Raw genomic sequence first — 24,050 nt, 5'->3', positions numbered from 1 at the left:
AATTGAATTAAGTTTACTTTATATGCAACTAAAATATTCAAGACATCTAAATTGAAAAGGAGGATTACGTATAAACAATAAGGAGACTGTTACATTTGAATAAAATAATTTTTCAATTCGAACCTTTATATATTACTATATACTCTTCAGCTTTATAATATTAGTATAGATATTCACGTTTAATAAAATCGAACAAAAAATTGCATTAAAATTACGTTTTTTTGTATGGGAGCCTCTAATATATTTTTTAATGTAATGTACAAGTAAATATTCTGTGAAAATTATAAGCTACTACTTGTTACTGTTGTAAATATTGAAAAAAAAAAATACGAAAAAGCCCGCTTATTTTAAGGCCCCTGATACATGATCTGTGAAATTTTAGCTTTCTACCTATCACGGTGTATGAGATACAGCCTGGTGACTGACAGACAGACAGTGGAGGCTAAGCAATAGAGTCCCGTTTTTATCTTATAGGTACAGAACCCTAAAAAGAGTTGATTTTCGCAGGCTGAACTGCGGGCGTGCACTCGCTAACTTAAAGTAGAGCGTTAATTTGTTTGTCAACTGTCTTTTCTGTAGAGCAGTTTATAGCGTTGCGGTCGAGTTGAGCACACACATTATGTATGTCAATAAACTGATCATGACAAGACAATCTGCACGAATAATAGCAATCATTCACGATACAGCCTATTTGCGTAACCTATGTTTCTGCTCAAGGAAATATATAAATTGTTGAAGGATCGTGTGTGAAGTGTGGAGAACGCGAAAGCTAGTGTTTTGTAAACATCGTTAAATCGCTCCGAAAATTACGGGATACAGAGAGACTTCGAAATTTCCATTCAAATTTCTGCATTACTTTAAATATACCTACCTATTATTGATTAAAATTAGCAAAATGTGTAGATAGATCTTCAAAGCTGTCGGCTCTATCTACTAAGGGATATAGACGTGACTATATGCATGAATATGAATGTGTAGATAGACAAAAATATATAAAAGTTTCATATGTAATCTTATGTTATTATTATTGTGCTAATGTATCAGGTATATTATATTCTTTATCAATCAGTTACGTCATACAGTAATTGACTGAGGTAATTACTCTTAGCGTGCGATGAAATAATCTCATCTAATCGATAGCTTTATGTGTGGGATGATATTAAATAGTTATACTATTGTATAGATAGGCCACGTTCAGCTATTTGGCTCGATTCTATCTTAAAGCCAAATAGCTGAACGTGGCCTATCAGTCTTTAAGAGACTGTTGGCTCTGTCTACCCCGCAAGGGATATAAACGTGATTATATGTATGTATGTGTATGTATACTATTGTATAAAAGTACAGGTTTTCGGCGTATTGTTTGGAAGTTATGTCTTATTAATATATTATTTGATGCATGTTCTGCGCATAAGATAACAGCGTAACTATAATGTATGTATTACGTATAATCAATTCATTCCAATATTAGTAATGAAACCGACTATGCAACAATCGCTCGCTGTTCTGTTCTAAGGAAAAACGTATATTTTTCTAGTGTATCTTTTATCATGATTCAATAATTGGTTAGGACATATGTGAGTCTAAGGGCTTTGTGTAAAACCTGACTAATCCAATCCAGAATCACGATCAAAAGGCATGACCCGGGCTCCACTAAGATGAAACTGGGATTAATAAAAGGAGGAAGATTATGAAGCCTAAAGGCTATTCGTAGAATATTCTACTAATAGGTATGCATAATACTAGAGCTGAAATGTTTTGTTACAGGACAACAACAACAACAACACCTCATCACCGATGGTACGCAAGTGGGACGGGAAGCGGGGGCGGTGCGGGGGGCGCGACGGGCGGCGAAAGCACGCCAAGCACGCCGGGCGGCGGCACCGAGGGCGGCGGGCGGCGGCGGCGGCACTCGGGCTCGGGCTCGTCGCGCTCCGAGTCCAGCTCCCCCGAGCCTAGCGACACCTCGCGCGCCTCCACGCCCGCGCATCCGCCGCCCGCGCAGGCGCCGCATGCCAACCACCGCACGCCTCCCACGCACCAATACCAAGTAAGCGACATTTCTTTAATACCTGCAGACAATTAATATGCTTGCGGCTCACTTGGGATACCCAAAAGATGTAGAGTACTTTCTGCTTTTAAACGAATCTGAGTCTTAAATTGTGGTCTTATTAAGACGTGTAAAACAAGACTTCATATACCTATTAAATTCTCTGCTTAACACAAAGGTTGATTGTTGGGAAATGCATTAACATTAAGTCCGCTCATTGTATCAACACTGTCTGTACAATAGTTTTTTTTTTTTGATAATTTTAAAATTCTTTCAGTATTAAGTACTTCGTGTGTCTTTTTGTCGTAGTAAATGGGATTTTTCCGATTTATTTGATATTTGGCTGTGATTAGCACTAGAAATCAAAAATTATTTTCCAAAATATAACTTCTATAAATAAACGTATTGTTTTAGTGGGCGTCGACAGCGAACGGCAGACCTCTCGCAATATGCGTTCGGAATTTGCCGACCAGATCGACCGATAGCTCCCTCAAAGATGGTCTTTACCACGAATACAAAAAGCACGGGAAGGTGATGTGGGTGAAAGTGGTCGGTCAGAACGCCGATCGGTACGCAGTAGTGCGATTTAAAAAGCCGTCCGACGTAGAAAAAGCGCTCGAGGTGTCTCAGGATAAGCTTTTTTTTGGATGCAAGATCTCAGTGGCACCCCACCAAAGTTGTGATGAAGACGCCGACTCGGCTAAACCATACGAGACTGATATTGACGAGTATCATCCCAAGGTAAAATTATTGACTTCATCCTTCATAACAAAATCCTCCAATATTTCTGTCAATTCGGAATAAACTCAAGCTGCACTGATTGTCATGAAGTTTTTCTTCTTCCTCTTGACTTTAGTCCCGGTCGCACCCTCACCGTAAGAGCATCGGTTAGTATTTAAACTAATGTACATAACTTCGAAAATAGTCATTGGTAATGGTGGTGGTGGGATTCTAACTTGTGCTTTTTTGCGCCACACGCCGGGCACCTTACCGATTCGACCACCGACGCACTCAGATTTTCATGAAGTTGTCACCATGAAAGTATTTTCGTTTATTTATTTTTCAAAACGATTTAATTTTATTTAACGTGAATTTGCATTTTGAATATTTTTTGTTATATTATAATTTTTGTTTTATAGGCAACGCGGACTTTGTTCATCGGTAATTTAGAAAAAGATGTAACGCAACAACAACTTCGGGATAAATTCAAGCATTTTGGTCGCATCATAGAGATCGACATTAAGAAGGGCAGTGGCGGCGGCGCCGGCTATGCATTCTGTCAATACGCGTCTATATCAAGTGTGGTGGAAGCTATCCGCTCCATGGACGGCGAATATGTGGGCGGCTCCAGAGTCAAGTTAGGCTTTGGAAAGCCGGTCGCTACTACCTGTGTTTGGGTGGATGGCCTCACGGAACACACGGAAAAGCAGGTACATAAATAATGACAAACAAAATAATGTAAAATTTTGTGCGATATTTTTAATGCGTAATTAGATAAATACCGTAATATATAAGCAATAAATTATATTAACATTGGTAATTTAATTGCATCACAACATTTATCAAAGAACACTTGCTTGATGATTGCGGTATTTGCCATTTTGTGAATATAATATTTTATATTTAGTTAAATGTAAAGCTATCAAATTACTACTAAATTTGTAGATATTTCTTCCCGATACAAGGTATAACTTGGGGATTTTCAAGGCAAGATTGAATAGGCGCTATTTGAGCTGCGTACTCAAATCTATTATTCGAAAGTAATGTAGGTATTTGCGGGACTCTTTCGTTGTGTAACTTTCTACGTAGCTATATCGGTAGCATCATATAGATCTACAATAAGCCATTATACTGGCTACACGATACGATATCTGGGGAATAGATAAACCTGCTGATAATTAACTTTGGATGCTAGGCGATGGGCTAGCAACAAATAGTGACACTATTTAAATCTCAAATTTCATCAGTAAGTCGTACAGCTTAACGTGGCCTTTTAGTCGTTTCAAGACTGTCCGCTTTGTCTATCCTGTAAGAGGCAAAGACGTAGTAAGCAGATGATTGTTATGACGTGTTGGTGTTGGTGTAGGTGCTGGGCGCGGTGTCCCGCTGCGGCGCGGCCACGTCGGTGTGCGTGGACCGCGCGGCGGGCGCGGCGCTCGTGCACTTCGAGCAGGCGGCGGCGGCGGGCGCGGCCGTGCGCGAGCTGCGCCGCGTGGCCGCGCAGGCCTCCGCCGCCGAGCCCGCGCACCCCAGGCTCTGTGTAGACTACGCATCGAGAGAGTGCCAGGTACCGACACCATACCACATGGAATTCGGAATAAAATCTTCTAATCTATCTTTACTAATATTATAAACTGAAGAGATTGTTTGTTTGTTTGAATGCGCTAATCTCAGGAACTACGGGTTCGTTTGAAATCGGTTGATTTGTTTTGAGCTTTATCATTACAAACATACAAAAATAAAAGTTTTTTCGTTTTATTATTAATGTGTATTACCATTTGTTAGTTTCTTTCGTTAGTAAAACAATTATTGTTCCTTTTGTTCCTTCTTTCTGCTATTAATACTCATAATAATGTTTAATTGTGCAGGAAGCTTTCTACGAACAACTGGAGAAACATGGCGGCTCCGCCGTGCCCCCGGGGGAGAGGGTCGGAAATGATATCACCGGACGGTACCTACCTTCCACGAGGCACGACTCTATCCGGTGAGCGCGTTATGTATTATAATTATCTGTATATTTTTAAGAATTTTTTTTTGTAAGATTTTTATCAGTGCAGAAGTATCTTTATTTAACCACTCATTCTAATTTATCCTTTCCTGAGAAGATTGTATTAGCAATAGTATTGGGCTGTCTATCAAAAGACACGCCTTAAAAAAAAAGATTCTAGAACTATTTAAAAAAGTCCAATGAAAATGATACAATGACAAATCTTAACGCTGTTAAACAAGATCTGGCTATCCCTAACCCTAAGAGGAGAAAGGGGGGACCGCAGGCTGCGTGGTAGACAACCGTACCTAAAGATTTCATTGAAGAGCAAATGTGGATACAGGGCCAAGCGCCGGGATAACGAGTTGGGCCGAGCCCAAATAGGGAATAGACATGGACGAAGAAGAAGAAGGTTCTCTCTTGAGTATTTTATATTATGTGATCAGCCCCCGCACCATGGCATGCGCGACGGCGTTTAAATCGCGCGAGAAACCATCGCTGTTTCGCTTTTTATTATGACGTGAAATGGGACAGGGATAGTTTACCTATGTTTTAAGCTATACCTATTTTTTTAAGCTATGGTAGCAGGTGTTGGCTAAAAATATTTTAAGTAGCTGGCCTAAACAATAAAAGTACTGGCTATGTTACCTACGTCTGAAGGGTCCATCTATGTATCTTTAACTCCTTCTCTTTACAATATTAACAGCCTTATTTATAAACATACATACATACCGTCACGTCTATATCCCTTGCGGGGAAGACAGAGCCAACAGTCTTGAAAAGACTGAATGGCCACGTTCAGCTATTTGGCTTAACGATAGAATTGAGATTCAACTAGTGACAGGTTGCTAGCCCATCGCCTAAAAAAGAATCCCAAGTTTGTAAGCCTATCCCTTAGTCGCCTTTTACGACATCCATGGGAAAGAGATGGAGTGGTCCTATTCTTTTTTGTATTGGTGCCGGGAACCACACGGCACTTATTTATTTATTTATTTATTTATAAATTTATTTATTTATTTATTTATAAATTTATTTATTTATTTATTTATAAACATTACTTAAATTTTGAGACACATAAGAAACATCGTATTCATAAATGCTGTTTAGGGTTAAACATCGTCTAAAACAGTGTCTTAAATGGCTATCAATTTAAAAAGTCTCGGACACTTGAGGGGCTTAAGCAACAACATGGCAGACCAGCCACAGCTGATTTCATTTGCCGCCGATGACTATTTTTCTCACATCTGACATCTAAATGACTATAGCGCGTTTTGTTTGCATTTTTTGGAACTTGTTTTTCGTTTGGTGTCAATTTTATATTTTTACTCACAATAACTTCCTCAAATAATTATGTATTGACTATTTGACGACGATGTATATAATATTGAGTGAGATTTGGATAATGAGGAATTTACGCGTTCTCGAGTAAGAGTTTATAAGGCAAGGTCCGATTCCATGTTGAAATACTATGAAAAATTTAGAATAAAATATAGATTAAAAATAAATGGGATCAATTATAAATCTTATAAGAGTAAATCTTATAAGAGAACAAATAACTGTGGACTCAAAGTAAATTAAGTAGGACAGTGTTCATATGGCTACTACAATTTACATATAAACTAAACGCAAAAAAGAACTTATACCTCTATTAAGTTTGAAAAAGAATCCGTGAGGTTAGGTAGGTACCTACATAAAAATGTTCGATAAAAAATGAAGTATTGAAGTCAAACAAAGTGAGAGTGACAGAGAGACAAGCAATATTTCTTTATTTTTGTACAATATTTTACAGCCAGATAGCTTCCACTGAAGTTAAAAACTACCACGATGTTGCCAAGGTTAAAAAATAAGAGATGATCAACTAAGACACGACTTAACTGGTTTTATGAATAACAAAATTTTAAATACTGCTTAAGACGTTCTTAAGAGACTAATTAGGATTTTTTATGAATAATGCTGTAAGTGTAGAGAAATGAAGATTATCAATACTAACGTGGTGGTTGTTTCCCTTTTAGGTACGATGGTTCCCGATCGCGAGCGTCCAGCTACACCCGCGGTTCGTCGCGCACGCCGCGCTATCCCGCGCTCGACCATTACGACACGCCCGACTACTCCGCCGACAGACGATACAGGTACTCGGACCGTTCCCTTGCTTACTTAAATGTTAAGTGTTTAAATGTATTCAATGCAGATTGTTGAAAAATGCTCGTTAAGTATTTTGTCATGTTCACAATAATTAAATAGGTATTCCGGTTTTAAGAATAAACCAAATACATCATGGCACACTCTACTTTAAAAAAATAACAAATTTCGTTTTGTAGTTTAGTATTTACATAAGGACAACGTTAAGAAAAAAAACTCGTTCAGTATTAATTCCATTAAGCGTTGTCTGGTAACATTAATACAGTCTGGACCTGGATGGTTTGTTTTTTTAAGCTTCGCATATCATGTGGGATTAGTCGAATTTTACTCGATCAAAGGTACCTAGTAAACGCGATCGGCTCGACTCATCGAGACAGACTCGTTTGTTCGAGTTAAACTCGCACTAATCCCACTGGATATATGATAACAATTTAGAATGATTCAAATATTGTATTAAAATTGTAGGGTATATGAGGAGTTAGGGTCCAGTCCGCAAACGGAAGACACTCCATATGAAGACAGACTGCAGTCGGTGGTGGTGTCGCCGCATCGCGCCAGGCGGCACCGCCGCGACTCCAGCACCGAAGATCGAAAGCATTCGAAGGTAATATATCCCTGCTATATTTTTTTTGAAGTTTATTTTAACAATGCCGCAAGTAAAGCGTGCCCATGACGCTTCAAACATATTTTTTGACTTTACAAGCTAACAAGACGACAGACTTGAAAATCAGAGTTTTTACAGCATAAAAATTACTAATTTCGAGTGTTGTTGGTGTCTTGGGCGGTCAAAAATTCAAGTTTCTTCACAAATCAGATATAAGTAACGCAAAATAATGTCAATTACCTCGTAGTATGTATGATTTATTGTTTGGTAGTGGAATTATTGCTTTGCATGGGAAGTCCAGATAGTCAGTAGCCATTTCCCTAGATTGGTCAAACACCGATTAAATTGTGAAACCTCCTTCTTCAAATGTGGCATTAGTGTAATTTTGTTGTCGCTGGAATGTTACACGAGGATATTTTTTATAAAGATTTAAAAACCATTTTTTTTAACCAATGGGAAAATGGGGAAAATTTATAAGTTATACTTTGCTATACATGTTACATGTAGATAGTTGTTTCTATTTACAATTTAAGTTTCGCTTGCGGAATTTATTGGTGTCTATGAACTCGTGTTAATATAAAGTGGGTGTGTGTTCAGGAGCGCCACCGCAGCGCCGGCGGTAGCGTGAGTACGGCGTGCGGGCGGCGGTCGCGCTCTGGCTCGCGCGCGGGGGAGCGACACGCGCGACGTAGACACCGACGCCGGAGGGACGTCTCCGCCGATAGGGCCGGCACTCCGCTCAGAGATGAGCCAGGTGAGCTTGAGGAACATTTAAGTAAGAGTTATATTAGAGTTATTTGCTTATTCAGCCTAAGAAAGCAGAAAATTTTACAGTTAAAATCGATGGTCTACGGTAAAATATGCTTTTTGAAGAAAACATGTCCCGGATACATTCTGGAGCACAAAGTTGAATAAAAAAATTGAATAAAAAAGTAAATTCCTTCGTTTCCTAATTTGACGAGTATGCTTGTAATGATTACATTCTCCAAATGACACTTAGGAAACATAAAAGCTTATCTTATACACCTGATACAGTAGGTAGAAGAAGACAAAGATTCGATGTTGCTCAGCATCAACATACAGTAACACACTTTGCTCAAGTGCAGTTCAACTCTCGTTCTGCCCGTCTTTATAATAAAATTAATCTATATATATAAAACTCTTCCGTTACTGAGTGACTGACTGACAGACAACGCACAGTCGAAACTACTGGTCGTAGACAGCTGAAATTTGGAATGTAGGTTCCTTGGGATATGAAGGGGAGCACTAAGAAAGGATTTTTGGAAATTCAACCCCCAAGGGGGGGAAAAGGGGTAAAAACGTTTCTATGAAAAATCTTATTCCTTGGGTTTATAAACTTAAAACTTGGCATGAACACGTACATAGGCAAGTAAATATGTTTGACATTATAAGTTTTTTCAAACTACCCTCCAATCGTGATTTAGGGGGTACGATTGGGTGACTGATTTATTAACGCACAGCCGAAACCGCTCGGTATAGGAGTCTGAGATTTTGAACAGAGGTTCCTTTAGTAACATAAGTGAGCACTAAGAAGGGATTTTTGATATGTCAACCCCCAAGGGGGGGAAACGGGATAAACTGAGCCGGGGCTGCGGGAAAGTTCTAACGAGATACCGTGGCCCCGGAACGCAAAGGGCAACTGAAGGAACGAGGTGGGTTTTAGTCAGTAAAAGTCTGACACTCCCTTCCGTTCCACCCAGAGCGGGAGAGGTCATTTGATGATTTCCCATCCTTAAAAAAAAAGACTTTGTATGACAACTTTCAGTCGTCTCTTTAACATACATAATAACATACATAATTATGTACATACATGCATAACATTAATAACATCACGCCTTTAAATCCCTATTTTGTGTTAACACTACCCATACAAACAGCTAAAAGGAAACAAGTGAAGAGACGAAATTTGTCCGCATCCATTTTCACCTAAATTCTTAACGTTAATGAGATTTACTTTTTATTATCAGGTCAACCTAATAGCCTCACATGTACGTATAACTTCGTAAGAATTTTCTTTCAACTCCTAACCGTTGAGGAGTTGTACCTTCCATCATCAGCTCATTCACATGGGATGATGACTATCAGACGCAAATACTTAAACAGATCTATGAAATTGCCTGTAAATTTGAGGTTTGCCCTTGATTTCCCTGGAATACCATCATCAGATCCTGACTAGGTAACAACGGGACCAACTTGAAAGTATACTCTACCGAACAAAAAAAAATCACGTAAATCGGTCCATAAATCTCGGCGTAATCGGTATGCATAAATAAAACACATGGACAACTGAATCGATTTCAAACATTCACCATTAGAAAGCTACATCATCCCCGAGTAACACAGGCTATATTTAATTCCAGTTGTAACAAGATTTCAGCCTGTGGAAGAAAAAGCCCTGTCGAGATCTTTAATAAACGCTATATATAACCGAATTACACGTGGGCGAAGCCGCGGGCGGAAAGCTAGTAGTATAATATATATATACAACAAACCTTAAATTGTTATAAACCTAAACCTTAGTCATGCATGTTCTAAATCACTTTAGGTAACATTTATGTGTCTTATCGATAAGAAGAGCGGAGTCATCTGGCACAAGCATTCTTTTGCTTAAAAGATGGCTCCAGCACCTAAATTTTAAGTTAAAACTATGTTGTTGCCTACTAAAAGATTTTTTTTTTAATGATTAAAGAATGTGCATGAAGTAAAATAAGTATACAGGGTTCCTAGCAAATGATGTAATAACTGCGTACAAGCGAATGAGAGTGATATATCTTTAAAATATCTTGTTTCCTCCCAGATGCAATCCCTAGTGAGCCGCGACGTCCTCCTCGCGAGCGTCCAGCTTTGCCTATGAGCCTGCCGCTGCCTCGGTTTGCGGCGCAATTATTGCGTGCCGCGGCTCCCACGCCCCGCACCGCGCCCCAGCCGGCGCCCGCGCCTGACTCCCCGCCGCGCCCCCGCTCCGCGTCCTCCTCCAGTACCGGCTCCGCGCCGCACTCGCCTTCGCTAGAGGAGCGCATCAGAAGGTCCGTATACTTTGCTGTTGTAACATTCTTACTTCCACTGCTGTTGAAAGGTGAAATTTGGCAAATTTAAAGCATAAAGATAATGACATCTGAAAAATTCCACGTAAAGGGAACTTGACGCCTCAACACTTTCAATAATAATTTGTTATTTTGCAGTCTCGACGAAAAGTACGAACGGTGGAGCGGGTCCCGTGCGCTCGCGGATGCGCCCGACCGCGCACGCCTCCGCCACCGACTTCTCGAGGTGGACATCAATGAGGTGAAGCCCTCCGAGGTGGTGCGCTCGCTGCTCGCCAAGCGCTCCGTGTTCGACGAGGATTCGGAGCGACTGGAGGGCGCGCGAGCCCCTAGCCCTGGCGGTAGCCCGCGCCGCTCGGGCTCGCGGCCGCTCCGCTATCCCTTCTCCACGCACGCGCCCCCGCTCCCAGCGGGACCCGCGCCCTCCGCCAAGCCGGCGCTGCAGTCGGAGAGCGAGGTAGACCCCGCAGAGCGCCTCTCCGACCCGAGACTAAACCGACCTCCCCCGGAGAGACCGCACCAGCTAGATCGACTCACCGACTACCGAATTCGTCCCAGAACCCCTTCGACGGATAGATCTCAACCGGATCCTTGCGAAAGAAGAGTCGAAGAGCTCGACGCGGACTCAAGAGGTATCCACGAAAGAAGGAGGCGAGATTCCCTTCCCTCCATCGGCAACAAGTTTAGTGCTGATGCAGGAAATGACAAGGACAGTGGTGATGTACCCAATCGAACAGAGCCAGATCTACAAAGCAATGAAGCGCCCCCTAGAGAAAGGAATATAACCAAGGATAATTTTGCCCCCCTAGATAGACGACAAGAAAAGACTAAAGACAATACTAATAATAACCTCTTTGAACGGAAACCGGAAAAAGAATTAGATACATTGGTTGTTGACCAGTGTGAAGAAAACATTGCTCGTGACATTGCAGATATTTTACTGAAGCAAGAAAAGGAGAATGGTGAAATTGATGCTCCTGAAGAAAACTTGAATAAGGAGGAGAAAGAAATTCAATCAAATTCTGATTTATCTGTCCCAACTGAAGTAAGCAACTGTGATAGTGAAAATAAAATAGAAGATACAAATAATTCGATTAAATCTGAACCGGAAGTGTGTAAAGATATACTAGTTCAAAATAATATCAATGACTATTTAGATTCAGAGCCACCGCATATTCTCTTGAGTGCTTCTGATTTAGCAAAAATAACAAAAGAAGTTTCTCAAATGGTCTCACAGGAATATCATAAGGCTGAAGACAAAAACGGAAAAGAAAAATTCAATCAAAATACTATTTTGGATTCAGTACATACAAGCAATAAGTTGGAAAAAGAAAATATTGAATTTGTAAAAGGGTATAATAGTGAAAAAATTAATTCAGATACAATTTTTTACTCGGAGAAAAAGCTACTAGACGGTGAAAAGCGCACAGAAGATCGTAGTAGAAATGATCGGGAAAAAAATAGACATGGAAAAGAACGATCAGATAAAGATAAACATGAGCATGACAAAGAAAAATCCAGAAGCCACAGAACTGAAAGGGTAGATAGAAACGAAAAAGAAAAGAAGAACAAAGAGTCTGTACACACTGAAAAGTCTCACGGCGAAAAATCTAAATCTGATCATGAAAAGCATAAACATGATAGAGAAAATGATCGAACAAAACACGCAGAGGAAAAATCTACGCGGCATGATCATCATAGGAAAGATAAAATGGATAAAGATAAAAGAAAGGATTCAACTGACTTAGATTCCAAAGCTAAAAAAGAAGATAAAATTAAACATGACAAATCAAAAAAGGAATCCCAGGATTCTAAACGTGAGGGTAAAAAAGATTCGGATTTGGTGAAGTCTAGAAAGTCTTCCAGAGATGACATTTCTAGAGATTTATGTCGCAAAGATTCTACAGACTCATCTACGTCCAGAGCATCTCATGACTCCATGAAAGTCAAAGAGGAAAGTAGTGAAATCAAAGAAGATTCAAAAGTAACTCTCAAAAATTACAACACTTTATTTTGTAAACAAGACAGCAAAGATTTATTGCTCACAACAGCCGACCTTGATTCATTAATTAAAGTTGAAGCAAAAGAAGAGCCTGATAATTCTGAGAAATTAATTGTGAAGGGCAAAAATAATACTGAATTAGCTGCCAAGTCCAAATCAGAAGTTTCTGAAAAACAAAGACATTATTCTGTTGATTCACCAACTGCTGATGCTAAACGTAAGGAGCGTTTAAATTCATGTTCAAGTTTACCTCCGAATATTGGGTACAAACGCAGAATGTCTTCTCACGATAGTTTAGATTCTGTTTATGAAGAAACCAAAAAGATAAAAACTGACGCGAAAAGTCTTGAACGACGAGATTCAAAAGATTCAAAATCTTCATCAAATCACCAAGATTCAAAACATAAAACGGCCAAGTTTAATAAAGGTCATTTTGCAAAATTAATAGAAAGTAAAACAAAAGATGATAAAAAGAATCAGGTTAAACCGCCCGATGATATTTATGATGTAAAAAATAAAGAAGAGAGCAAAGATCAAAAACCTGCTGACAAAATGAAATTGTCCAAAAAGAGTCCCAAAATCACTAATGATGAAAAAATTAACACTGAAGCCTCTTCTGAAAGCTTGCATCATGATCTAGACTTTCTTGCCACGTTAGAGCTCCGATCCAGTGAGGAAGATGAAAAGCAACGAGCACTAAGAAAAGAAATGAAGGAAAAGAAACGTATCCAACAACTGCAACAAATACAAGCACTACAAATGCAACAGGATGCCCTACACCAAGCAGAACTTTCCAAATCAAAAGATGAAAAGAAACAAAAATGTGACGACAAAAAGAAAGAGGCAGCTCGCGAGAAGCGTATGTCAATTGAGCGGAAGAGCAGGGAAGATAAGAACGATCTCAATAAACGGAAAAATAGAAAGCAACTTAGCACAGATAGTTCTGACTCTGACGAACCTAAGAAACATTCTATTTTCGACATAGTTGATGACGGTCCAACTTATATATCCATGTATGACAAAGTCAAAGCTCGTTCTTGTAAAAATATGCAAAAGCAAGAAGAAGAAAAACGACAAGAAAAAATCAAAGCAAAATTCAGTCAACTAAAACAAAGCAGGGCAAAACGCGAAGAGAAGAAAAGATCTAGTTGGGATGAAGATAGTGACTCTGAACAAGACAGGAAGAAGACTCACAAATCATCAATTGATAGCTCTACAGACGACGATCGTTTGATGATTCATAACAAAAAGTTAGATAAATTACATCGGACAAGCCTTGATTTTGATCGTATTAAATCCAGTGATTATTTCAATGCGGTTGGTAGTGAAGAAGATTTAAGAAATAAATTATCCCGCAAAAATTCTAGAACTCGCATTATGTCTGACACATCTGATGATGAAAGATCCAATAAAAGAAGTATCAGTAAAAGCCCTCCTTTTATTACTAACATCAAAAAAGAAATTATCTCTGATTCTGAATCTTCACAAAGGACTAAAGATGATACTTCAAAAGAAGTCAGTGATGACAAAATAAAAAGGAACTCCTTATTAAATTTGTTTGGTAAGAGTGATAGTGAGGATAGTAAATTAAAATCAAGCGTGGAAACTGATTTGGAATACAAACATAACTTTAATAAATCTGTCATAGATTTTTCTTCAGAGAGCGAATCTATGACTTCGAACAGAAATGCTTTGGAAATTCGTAAAAAACATAAACGAAAACAAAAGAAACATAAATTCTCTTTTTCCGACGATGACGGTAAAGTGCATGAAAACAGTGAAGGCTTTGAAAACAAACATAAACATTCTGAAAAAATGCGGCGCCACAGTAATAAAAAAGAAAAAAGGAAAGATAAAACCCGTGAAAGTGTAGATACTGATGATACTCGGGAAGACAAAATTCGATTCAAGAAGGAGAAAAAGCCCACCAACAGTTCTTTTGAATTTTCAATGGATTCTGTTTCTAAAAAAGAAGGTAAAATGGAGGATATTTTTGGTCCACTGTCAGATGAATCAGATAAAGAGGCAAGAGTTTCACAACCAAATAATAAACTAGACTTCTCCCATAGTTACGAGTCCTACAGTGCCCCTCATAATCAACCAACCCTTGCGGTAAATTGCGACGAAAGCAAATGTAAAGAGAAAGATGAAAATAAACGGAAAAAAGAGAAAAGGAGAAGAGATAAGAGATATATTGCAAAGGAAGACGAAAATAGCTTAGACGTAGACGCAGTTAGTAAAGCCATTGAAGCCCGGTTGATTGAAGACACCGTGTCTGATGATGAAAATAGATCTATTTTAGAAACGCTGGATATTAAGCGTGACGATACAAATGAGTTTACATATAAAAATGAACTTTCTGAAAATAATAAAATCAATGAGCGGCATAGTGAGAAAAATAAAAAAGATTGCAGGGAAAAGAAGAAGAAAAAGAAAAGGAGCAGAGAACAACGACAAAGTCGTAAAGATCATCACCATTATCATCATCATCATGATAAATTGGAAAAGTCTGACATTTTACTTGAAAAGCCTCTTGTTGAAATCTCTAACAAAACTCTGCTTTTAGATATACCTCTTCCGAATGAGCCGGAAAACGTTGCTGATAAGTCAGATGATTGTAAGTCACTCTCTGAGTCTCCTAGTCTACCTAGACTAACAGAAAGTCCCCCAACTGCCATACCAGATTTAGACTCCCGCGATGCGGATCCTAGTTCACCAGGAGTTATATCTATTGAATCTAGCATTGATAGTGAGTATTTGGGAAAGAAAATGATTGAAGTCGATGAAATACCTATGCCTGCTCCCATTGAATGTGATATCAGTGAAGTGCCCTTACCAAGTGGTGATCCTGCGCCAATAATTTCAGATCAAAGTAATAGTGAATCTACGTCATTTTCCTGCACGCTTATGGACACTATTGACAGTAGCGAAACCGCTGTGCGCAGCATATCAAATTTGTCTGATACTAATTCTAATGTAGAAAAAGTGGAAATGTCACCGAAAAATGATAAAAAAGTGGAAGAAAAACCAAGAGCAATAATATCACAAGAAGAGACGGCAGATGCGGTGGCTGCTCTTTTAGGTGAAAGTTTTGGCGGCAAAGTTGATTTTTCTGACTATGAACAAGTTGAAACCAATGTTTCGAGTCAAACTGAAATAGAAAGTGTTACAATTGAAACTGAAACTATACCTGAAGAAGATGCCGAAGAAATGAGACAGGCGGTTCAGAACTTAAATGCTTGTGAAATGGAAATGAAACCAGACACTCCAGTATCAGACAGTGATCTCTTTATTGACACTGATACTGAGGAAGCTGATGAGACTCCCCAAGATGCAATTGAAACACTGCCTATAAATATAATTGCTACAAATCAATCCTTAAGTACATCTGAGGAACAGTCAAAAATAATTTCTAAACCAAAAACTACTGTGGTTAAAGTATTGACATCTGAAGGAAATGAATCAAGCCTGAAAAGCAATGATGCTGAATTCAAGATTCAATTAGCTAAACGGGAAACAACGCAGCAAATAACTTCAACTGCGACTCCAGTGATAACATCTTGGACTTTAAGTAGCAATAAATTAGAACCGCATCATGTTTTAAATATTCAGCCTAATCAGTTGGTGAGTAGAGAAAAGTCTGAAGTTAAGCCAACACATATTACAGCTAATATTGTGCAAATTAAGACCCCATCAACTCAGAACATGCAAATGAATAATACTTTACGGCCTATCATTGCGCCCGCTCGAGTAAGCGCACCCTACCAAGTAATAAACCAAATCATTCGGCCACAAGTGTCGAACATGCAACCTCCAACTATAAAAATACCAGAACAACACATTTTATATCAAAAGTCACCAGGAATAGTCATATCTCCTAGAAATACTAATGATCCAAGATTACAAAGTCCCAAATCTACATCTCAGAATGAAGGTTTGCTTTCTCCACGATTGACTAATATGGCTATATTGAGTACTCCGCAAAGTTTAAATTCAGCCGGTATCGGGACACCTAATATGCAGCAAAGATCTCCTGGTCAAGTGACGGTCGTAAGGATGCAACAACCATCATTGAGCCCCATCCAAGCAATGCATTTACCACATGGTGCTAGAACTATGGTGTCCCCGAGCAGACCTAATTCTGTGCTAGTTCAAACCCAGGGAGCCCCAATACAATTTAATCGATTACCGGTAACTCCAGTCTTAGCACCTATTTCAAAACAAATAAGTGTTGGCAACATAGTCCAGAATAAAGGAAATAATGTCAGTGTTTCACCATCTATTCATCATTCGAAAATAATAACTACAGCAGATATAAGAAAAACGGATTTAAGAAATACTTCTGATGGCATTAGCGAGCCTAAAATAATTTTGTCACCGACTAGTTTACAACAGAATAATAACCCCACAGTGATGGCTCAGAATCGTCTCATATCTATGCAAAATGCAATGCATGTTGGAAATATAAATACTTCTCTTCATTTACCCAATAAAGTTTTAATTAATAATATAAATTCCCTAAACGAGAAGAGAGATACTCAAACACAAAAGTCAGATCAACATAATCATATACCCTTTGGTTCGCCGCCAATAATACATGTAGCTGGAGTTAATCATTCTACTGCGTCAATCATTCAAAGTGGAACGAAGCCAGTGATGTGCACAATTCAGGAACCCAATAACATTAACAGAAGTCAAAATTCTAATGTTATTCATACTTTAAATTCGCCGAGACTGCTCACAACTGCACCTATTAGTAAAGTCATTCAAATTGATGCTGCCAATAAGGGAGCACCACCGTCGGTGTTATCAATGGCGACTATCAGGTCTCCAACAGTCTTGACACGATTAGAGTCTTCCAATTCAGTTGCAGTTACGACAACTAGTTTAACTAATGTAGTAATGACGCCTTTGTTATTAAAAACCACAAATGCCTCGGGAGCTATAAGAGTTAACCAAGATAAAGCTGAAAGTCAAAGTCATCATAATCACATAGCACAAGGAACGGATAAACAAATTGAAGAAAAATCAAGTCAGTCTCCATTTTTATACGATTCTATAGATAAAGATAAGGAAGGAGTACATTTGAAAAAAGTTAAGTCGTCTGTGGAAATTATAGCAAAATGTGAGACAGATTTTGAAGAACTTCTTAAGGATAACACTAATGAAATAAAGGTGACCAATGATCCCGAAAAGAAACTTGAAGTAAATGTTGGTAAAACTGTTACTCTTATAACCACCAATTTACCCAGTCGTGATAGAAGAGAACAGAGTACTGATGAGTCGAAAGACGATGTTCATGTAAATAAAACACCAGTTGGAGATTTGAAGTTGGAGCAAACTGTTTCTCAAAAGGATAACAATAGAACCTTATCTGATTCTGATACAAGTCAAACTGAATCGCACAAATCAGATTCTAAAACTTCCATTCACAGTTTAGACCCACCGACACTACTCAAAACTGATCTATTTATGAGTAGTAGTTCAGATACTAGTATCATCACATTAGGTAAAACATCCTTTGAAGATATTAAACTAAATAAAATTGAAACGGATGACACCAATATTTTCAATTTATTACCAAAAGACACAGATACCCAAGAAAATCAGATGAAGAATTTAGATGAGAATGATTCTTGGAGCGCTAAAGACGTTAACATAGATTCCGTTATTAAAAAAGTCGACTCACTTTGTAATGAAAACGTTGATGAACAAGAATTAAAACAGGATTTAACAGGTAAAGAATCAGTTGCTTTGACCCAATTGAATTCAAGTTGCGAAAAAAGGGAAAGTTCTCAATCTTTATCTTTAGAGACATCTGTTGAAACTGCCACTGAAAGTAATGATGACGAATTCAATGTAGTTAGAAATACCACCATTAGTAAAAGAGGTGGACGTAGTACAAGAGGGAAGAAATGCGAAAGAAATCAAGAGAGAGTACAAACCAGACAAATATCGAAACCTCCAAGAGGTGGATCAACTAAACGTGGAAGAGGCCGGGCTAAACTTGACAAAAAAGTGAAAAATTTTGTTAACAACATTGCCAATAATATGCCTGGTGATGTATATGATTTCCACGAAGATTCTGGTGACGAAACTTCGACATCGCCGACTAAATCTGAAGCTAGACCGAGACTGATTTTGACGATAAAAAGTCCACAGCCAGGTCTCACGAACGTCACGTCTTCTCTCGTTATAAAAGATCAGCCCAAGACAAACGAAAAATCCAATAAAGATGAGAAGCCGGAAGATTTCATCTCACCTTCCCCGAATACCCGTAAATCTAGAAGGCTCCAAGAAAAAGACGTCCATAAACCCACCGTGGACGACGTCATAGATGACATTGTCAAAGGACCCAAAAACAGGAAGAGGCCCACCCGCCAAGCCGGGACGAAAGCGAATCAAAATCAAGATAAGTCCGCAATGGATACTAGAAAATCACCGCGGGGCGTCAAGAGGGTCAGAGACAGAAGTTTGTCGGACGCGTCGACAGAGAGCGGCGACGAGAAGCCGAAAAAAGAACCTGAACCGACAGAGGTGAAAGTACCGAGGATGGCAGACTCTGCGGCGCCCGTCAGAGCGGAGCCCGAGCCGCCAGCGATCCCGGCTCCGATACCGAAACCGGTCTCTACCGCGCCCACCAACCCTACGCCGATAATGAAACCTCCAAAGAAAATGATATCGGAGATCAGCGCCAAGTTGGCGTCCGCGTTCGAGGCGGCCGTTGCCGCGGGTCCGCCTCGTGCCGAGGAGAAGCCGGTGACGCTGCCATTGCGGACGGCGGCGGCGGCGGAGGCGGTTCCGCTGCGCGGCGAGGCGGGCGACGCGGGCTTCGCGCGGCGGCTGGTGGACGGCGTGGCGGGGCTCATGCCGCTCGGCACCGACGCGGACGCGCGCGTGCAGTCGCCCGCGCTGCCGCACCGCCCGCCCTCCACGCACCGACCCGCCGACAGAGCTACACCCGTTTTGATGAGGTACGCGTTTATTCCTTTCATACCTCATTCACTTTAAATAAACTCATACAATATTTCGCTTTGAGATGCGTATTGGGTTGGATAAATAAAAGATTTTGTTAACTTACAGAGGCGGTGAGGGCGAGGGCGGAATGGGCCCGGGCGGCGGGCCGGCGGCGGGCGGGCTGGGCGCGGAGCCGGCGGGCGCGGGCGCAGGCGCGTCGCGCGGCTTCCGCGGCGCGTACGCGGGCCCCGCGAGCCTGCCGCGCGGCGCGCACCACCCGCCGCACCCCGCGCCGCTCCCCGCGCCGCTCCCCAAGCAGGTCGCAGTCGTCTCGCCGCACCATCCATCGCACCCCGGTAAGTTTTGCTGAGTAGACCGTTTCGGTTCTTCTTAATTTTATTCAAATAGTTATCTTCATAAAGGTGTATTTACATTTTTAACAACTTTACAGCCCTGAATATAAGCTCTTTGAGGCCTTTCTTCATTTACCTAAATTTTCTTCACACGTAACGTTTTCAGTCTACGTGGTAATCAGTCGATCTTCGTTATGGCTCACCTAATAAGGAACGGCCACTGTGCTCTAGATGCTTTGGTTCGAACTTTTATACATTGAATCTAAATTTGATATATATTTAATTAAAAATATTCCAGGAAATGCTTCCCGCGTCACGCTCACCAGCGTGCCTAACATCAGCCCTCAAGGACAAATGGCTATGGTAAGTTTGATCCTCCAGGAAACCTTTACTTGTCGTTTTTAACCGTTTCTTAATGAGAATGAAGTCTATATCGTTATAATTCTGTTCATGCCATCCGGATAGTCGGCTGATTTAGTTAGAAGTCCGCCGCCAGCACATCAACAGACTTCTCCCGTCACCTCGGTTTATCACAACGTAATACTTTTTTTTTCTTCATACATCCGTAGCTCATATTTTTAGTACATATTTTTATTCATAACAAACGTAGTTTGGTATAAAAAAGATCGGAAATGGAGAATGTGTAATTTCATATTCATTTCATTGAGATTGAGATAACGTTAAAGGCCGATTTTTTTATTTTATTTTTATGATGATTTAATTGTTCGAAATGTAAGATCGTTCTCAATTACCTCATCCCTAGATTATATTAATATTGTAGTCCTAATTACATTCCACTTCTTGTAGGTATACCTGTAGATTATTGAATTACTCTTCCTTATTTGTAGTTGGTATCGTCAATCATTTTTTATATACACTTGCTTAGTAATGACCAGTTACTTATAATCATTTGCTAGTGATCTTTTTTCTAAATTCTAATGTTGCAATATATTTGTAGGGCGACGGAATGTATCCACATTTTTCACATCAGCACTACCAGATGTACCAGCAACATTTCCGAGCCACCCAACACGAGAGTCGGACCCCACCTTCACCATATACCAGGTTAGTAAAAGTAAAATTTTTGAAGTTTGGAATCATTATTAATTTTATTTGATAAACTTATGATATGTATGTAAGCATATTCATACTAGTAACCATAATATTTATGCTAATATAACTCAACATGAGGTGTAACCTTGATCTAATATGGGTTAGGTTTTGCTATGCAAAGGTTGCAGAGATCCGTCGCACCTCGGGTTCCTCTTTTGAGAATGGGCAACCGGAACCTATGCCGGAGGGATGGTAATGTATGTTGTTGTTACAGGAGCCTGGAGGCGGAGGGCTGCGAGGCGCCCACGCCGCCGCTGGAGCTGCGCCGGCCGCCGCCGGGCGCGCGCGTGCCGCGCCCCGCGCACTCGCCCGCGCCGCCCCCCGCTGATCGGCTCATAAGTAAGTCCAATATCTTCTTTTTAAGGTGTCAAGGTATTAGATAAGGGCGACTGTTTGGCACATGTTAGTTCCAAAATGCTCACAAGATTAATCAAAAACACACATTGATCACAAAGATAGCAGAAACAATCTAAACATTAAGTGTCATAAAATAAAATGGCATGACATGGGTTATTCGGGGCGATTCTCTTATTATTATTGAAAATGAAATATAAGAAAAGGCTATAAATAATCTGTTTTCGCGTTGCCAGTGTACGCAGTGGGCGCCGGCGCCGGCTGCCCGCGCGGCGCGCGCTCGCCGCCGCCGGCGCACAGCTCGCGGCCCGCGCCGCTGTCGGGGCTGCCCGCGCCGCCCGCCGTGCTGGGCCCGCCGCACGCCTCGCAGGTGCCGCGCGAGGCCGACTCGCTGCAGATGCTGCTGCGGGTGAGTCTACTCTCTTTACACCCCAAGAATCTCACTAAGCTTGATAACGCGTATGTGTTATCTATTCTCTTTCTATTTATTTGGTCTATCAAGATGATAAGAAATAGGCCTTTTCCACGTTAAAACAACTCACAGTAGCGTAAGTCCGACACGGGCCCTTAAAACATAAAGACAGAAAGAAAAATCTTTATTTGGCGCAAAAGATAACACATTGCCGTGTGGTTCCCGGCACCAATACAAAATAGAATAGGACCACACAACCTCTTTCCCATGGATGTCGTAAAAGGCGACTAAGGGATAGGCTTACAAACTTAGGATTCTTTTTTAGACGATGGGTTAGCAACCTGTCACTGTTTGAATCTGAATTCTATCATTGAGCCAAATAGCTGAACGTAGCCATTCAGTCTTTTCAAGGCCGCAATAGAAGCGCGCGCGTATTTTCCGCGCTGATGCCGTGCTAGCGCCACGCTAGAGCGGCATCTCCTGGGTTTTCGTTACTCTCTCTCCTGCTCTTATTTACGAACCATTGTTTTTATCAGACAGCTAACAAAACTAACAATACAATTATATAAAATTAACTTTATTTATTTCCGTTAACAGCGCTACCCGGTGATGTGGCAAGGGCTACTAGCTCTGAAGAACGACAGCGCGGCCGTGCAGATGCACTTCGTGGGCGGCAACCCGGGCGTAGCGGGCGACACGCTGCCGCGGCTCGCGGACGGCTCCACGCCGCTGCTGCGGATCGCGCAGCGCATGCGCCTGGAGCCCGCGCAGCTCGACCAGGTGCACCGCAAGATGAAGGTATGTCGCAGTAGTAGCCACTCATTGGGTACACGATACGGATGGTTCATATCCGGCTTGAAGGACCATTGATTAGTTACTGGATGTGTAGTAAATTATACGCAACGCGCATCTTGCGTTACATTGTGTCAGAATCGATTCGAAAAATATTTTGCAATCGGTGTTCGCGGCGATGGTGATGTAACCTTCTACGTGCCTTTCATCTCGCGCGCATAATTCGTGGATATCTGTAATATGTTACTCACTGTCATGATGTCAGGAATCCTCGCTTCTTTCTGGAAAGATAACAGGCAATGGTCTCTGTGTATAATAGACCGCGTGCCACAGTGGCATGGCAAAAAATTACGCACTGAGCATAAGACTTAACGATGCAATATTTTTTGTATTCTTTGGACATGCCTATTTCCTAAAGGTTGCCTTGGTATAAACAAAGTTGGTTAAGTCAAAAATGGAAGTTTGTTATTTATCCATCATGTTGAATGTTAGTAAAGACATATACGCTTGTCATAACAGATGGAGAACGAACACTGCATGCTGCTGGCGCTGCCATGCGGGCGCGACCACATGGACGTGCTGCAGCAGTCCACCAACCTGACGGCCGGCTTCATCACCTACCTGCAGCGCAAGCAGGCCGCCGGCATCGTCAACGTCGCGCCTCCCGGACACCAACAGGTACGATACCGCCATCATTACTCGCATTGAATAGCGTTACCCACCGCCAAATCGAACCGTATGAACACTTAACGATCTTTTTTCAAGTAAAATCCGAAACCAAATGTCTCCTGCTATCTCGCTCAATCTATGTGCATAAGGGCGAGTTGGTCCCAACATTAATGAATGGGAGTGAAAGTTGGGTGTGGCAAAAGAAGCACGAAAGCAGATTAAATGCGGTGTAAATGAGAGCATTAAGGAGTATGATCGGTGTGAAATTGAGTGACCGGGTAAGGAACAGCATGATACGGGAATGTTCTGATGTGAAAGAAGATGTAGTAACAGGAATGTTATGATATAAGATGTATGTTAAGATGGTTTGGTCATATGGAGAGGATGAATGAAAGCAGGTTGACTAAGCAGATATACAAGAAGAGTGTGGAGAGAAAGGTCGGAGTGGGAGGGCCTAGACGAACGTATCTTGATCAAATTAAGGACTTCCTGCAGGCCAATTCTGCTATTTGTTAACCGAAACAGTTCGGATGCGTTTCAGCTTGGTTACAGTTGCGTTTATATTGTCAAACGGTATTCCAGTAACTTTACGTTGATAGCTGAAACGCAAATGAAACGGAAGCGGCTGGTTATTTGCTGACGATGCAAAACCGTAACTTTGGACAATTCAACCAATGCAGAACCGTTGCGTTTCGGCAGGACCAACTGTCAAAAACTTATCAGAATACGAAATAATAGCCGAACGGCAAACGGAAGGTTATGTGTCCTTTAGCAGAATACGACAACCAAACCGTTTCGGCTGCGTAACCAATGCGTTAGGGCTTCGTTTTGACAAA

The 24,050-nt window shown here is 40.8% G+C and overlaps 1 protein-coding gene across 2 annotated transcripts in view; it reads left to right on the top strand.

Annotated features, from left to right (window-relative positions):
• The window catches only part of LOC106140674 (protein split ends), an 86,630-nt gene that overhangs the window by 59,196 nt on the left and 3,384 nt on the right, over positions 1-24,050 (top strand). The window contains exons 4-20 of one of the 2 annotated variants that reach the window (XM_060948898.1): positions 1,765-2,047; positions 2,462-2,788; positions 3,187-3,477; positions 4,134-4,334; positions 4,636-4,751; positions 6,767-6,883; positions 7,359-7,497; positions 8,095-8,251; positions 10,316-10,544; positions 10,701-19,538; positions 19,648-19,877; positions 20,173-20,237; positions 20,833-20,939; positions 21,202-21,326; positions 21,578-21,750; positions 22,351-22,551; positions 23,065-23,223. In XM_060948898.1, the coding sequence (XP_060804881.1) occupies positions 1,765-2,047; positions 2,462-2,788; positions 3,187-3,477; positions 4,134-4,334; positions 4,636-4,751; positions 6,767-6,883; positions 7,359-7,497; positions 8,095-8,251; positions 10,316-10,544; positions 10,701-19,538; positions 19,648-19,877; positions 20,173-20,237; positions 20,833-20,939; positions 21,202-21,326; positions 21,578-21,750; positions 22,351-22,551; positions 23,065-23,223 (11,758 nt within the window). The remainder of the gene's footprint in view (positions 1-1,764; positions 2,048-2,461; positions 2,789-3,186; positions 3,478-4,133; positions 4,335-4,635; positions 4,752-6,766; positions 6,884-7,358; positions 7,498-8,094; positions 8,252-10,315; positions 10,545-10,700; positions 19,539-19,647; positions 19,878-20,172; positions 20,238-20,832; positions 20,940-21,201; positions 21,327-21,577; positions 21,751-22,350; positions 22,552-23,064; positions 23,224-24,050) is intronic. The other variant, XM_060948899.1, reaches the window with a different exon arrangement.

Source organism: Amyelois transitella, chromosome 17 (genome assembly GCF_032362555.1).
Source record: "Amyelois transitella isolate CPQ chromosome 17, ilAmyTran1.1, whole genome shotgun sequence".
NCBI lineage: Eukaryota > Metazoa > Arthropoda > Insecta > Lepidoptera > Pyralidae > Amyelois > Amyelois transitella.
This window is presented reverse-complemented; position numbering and strand designations above follow the sequence as displayed.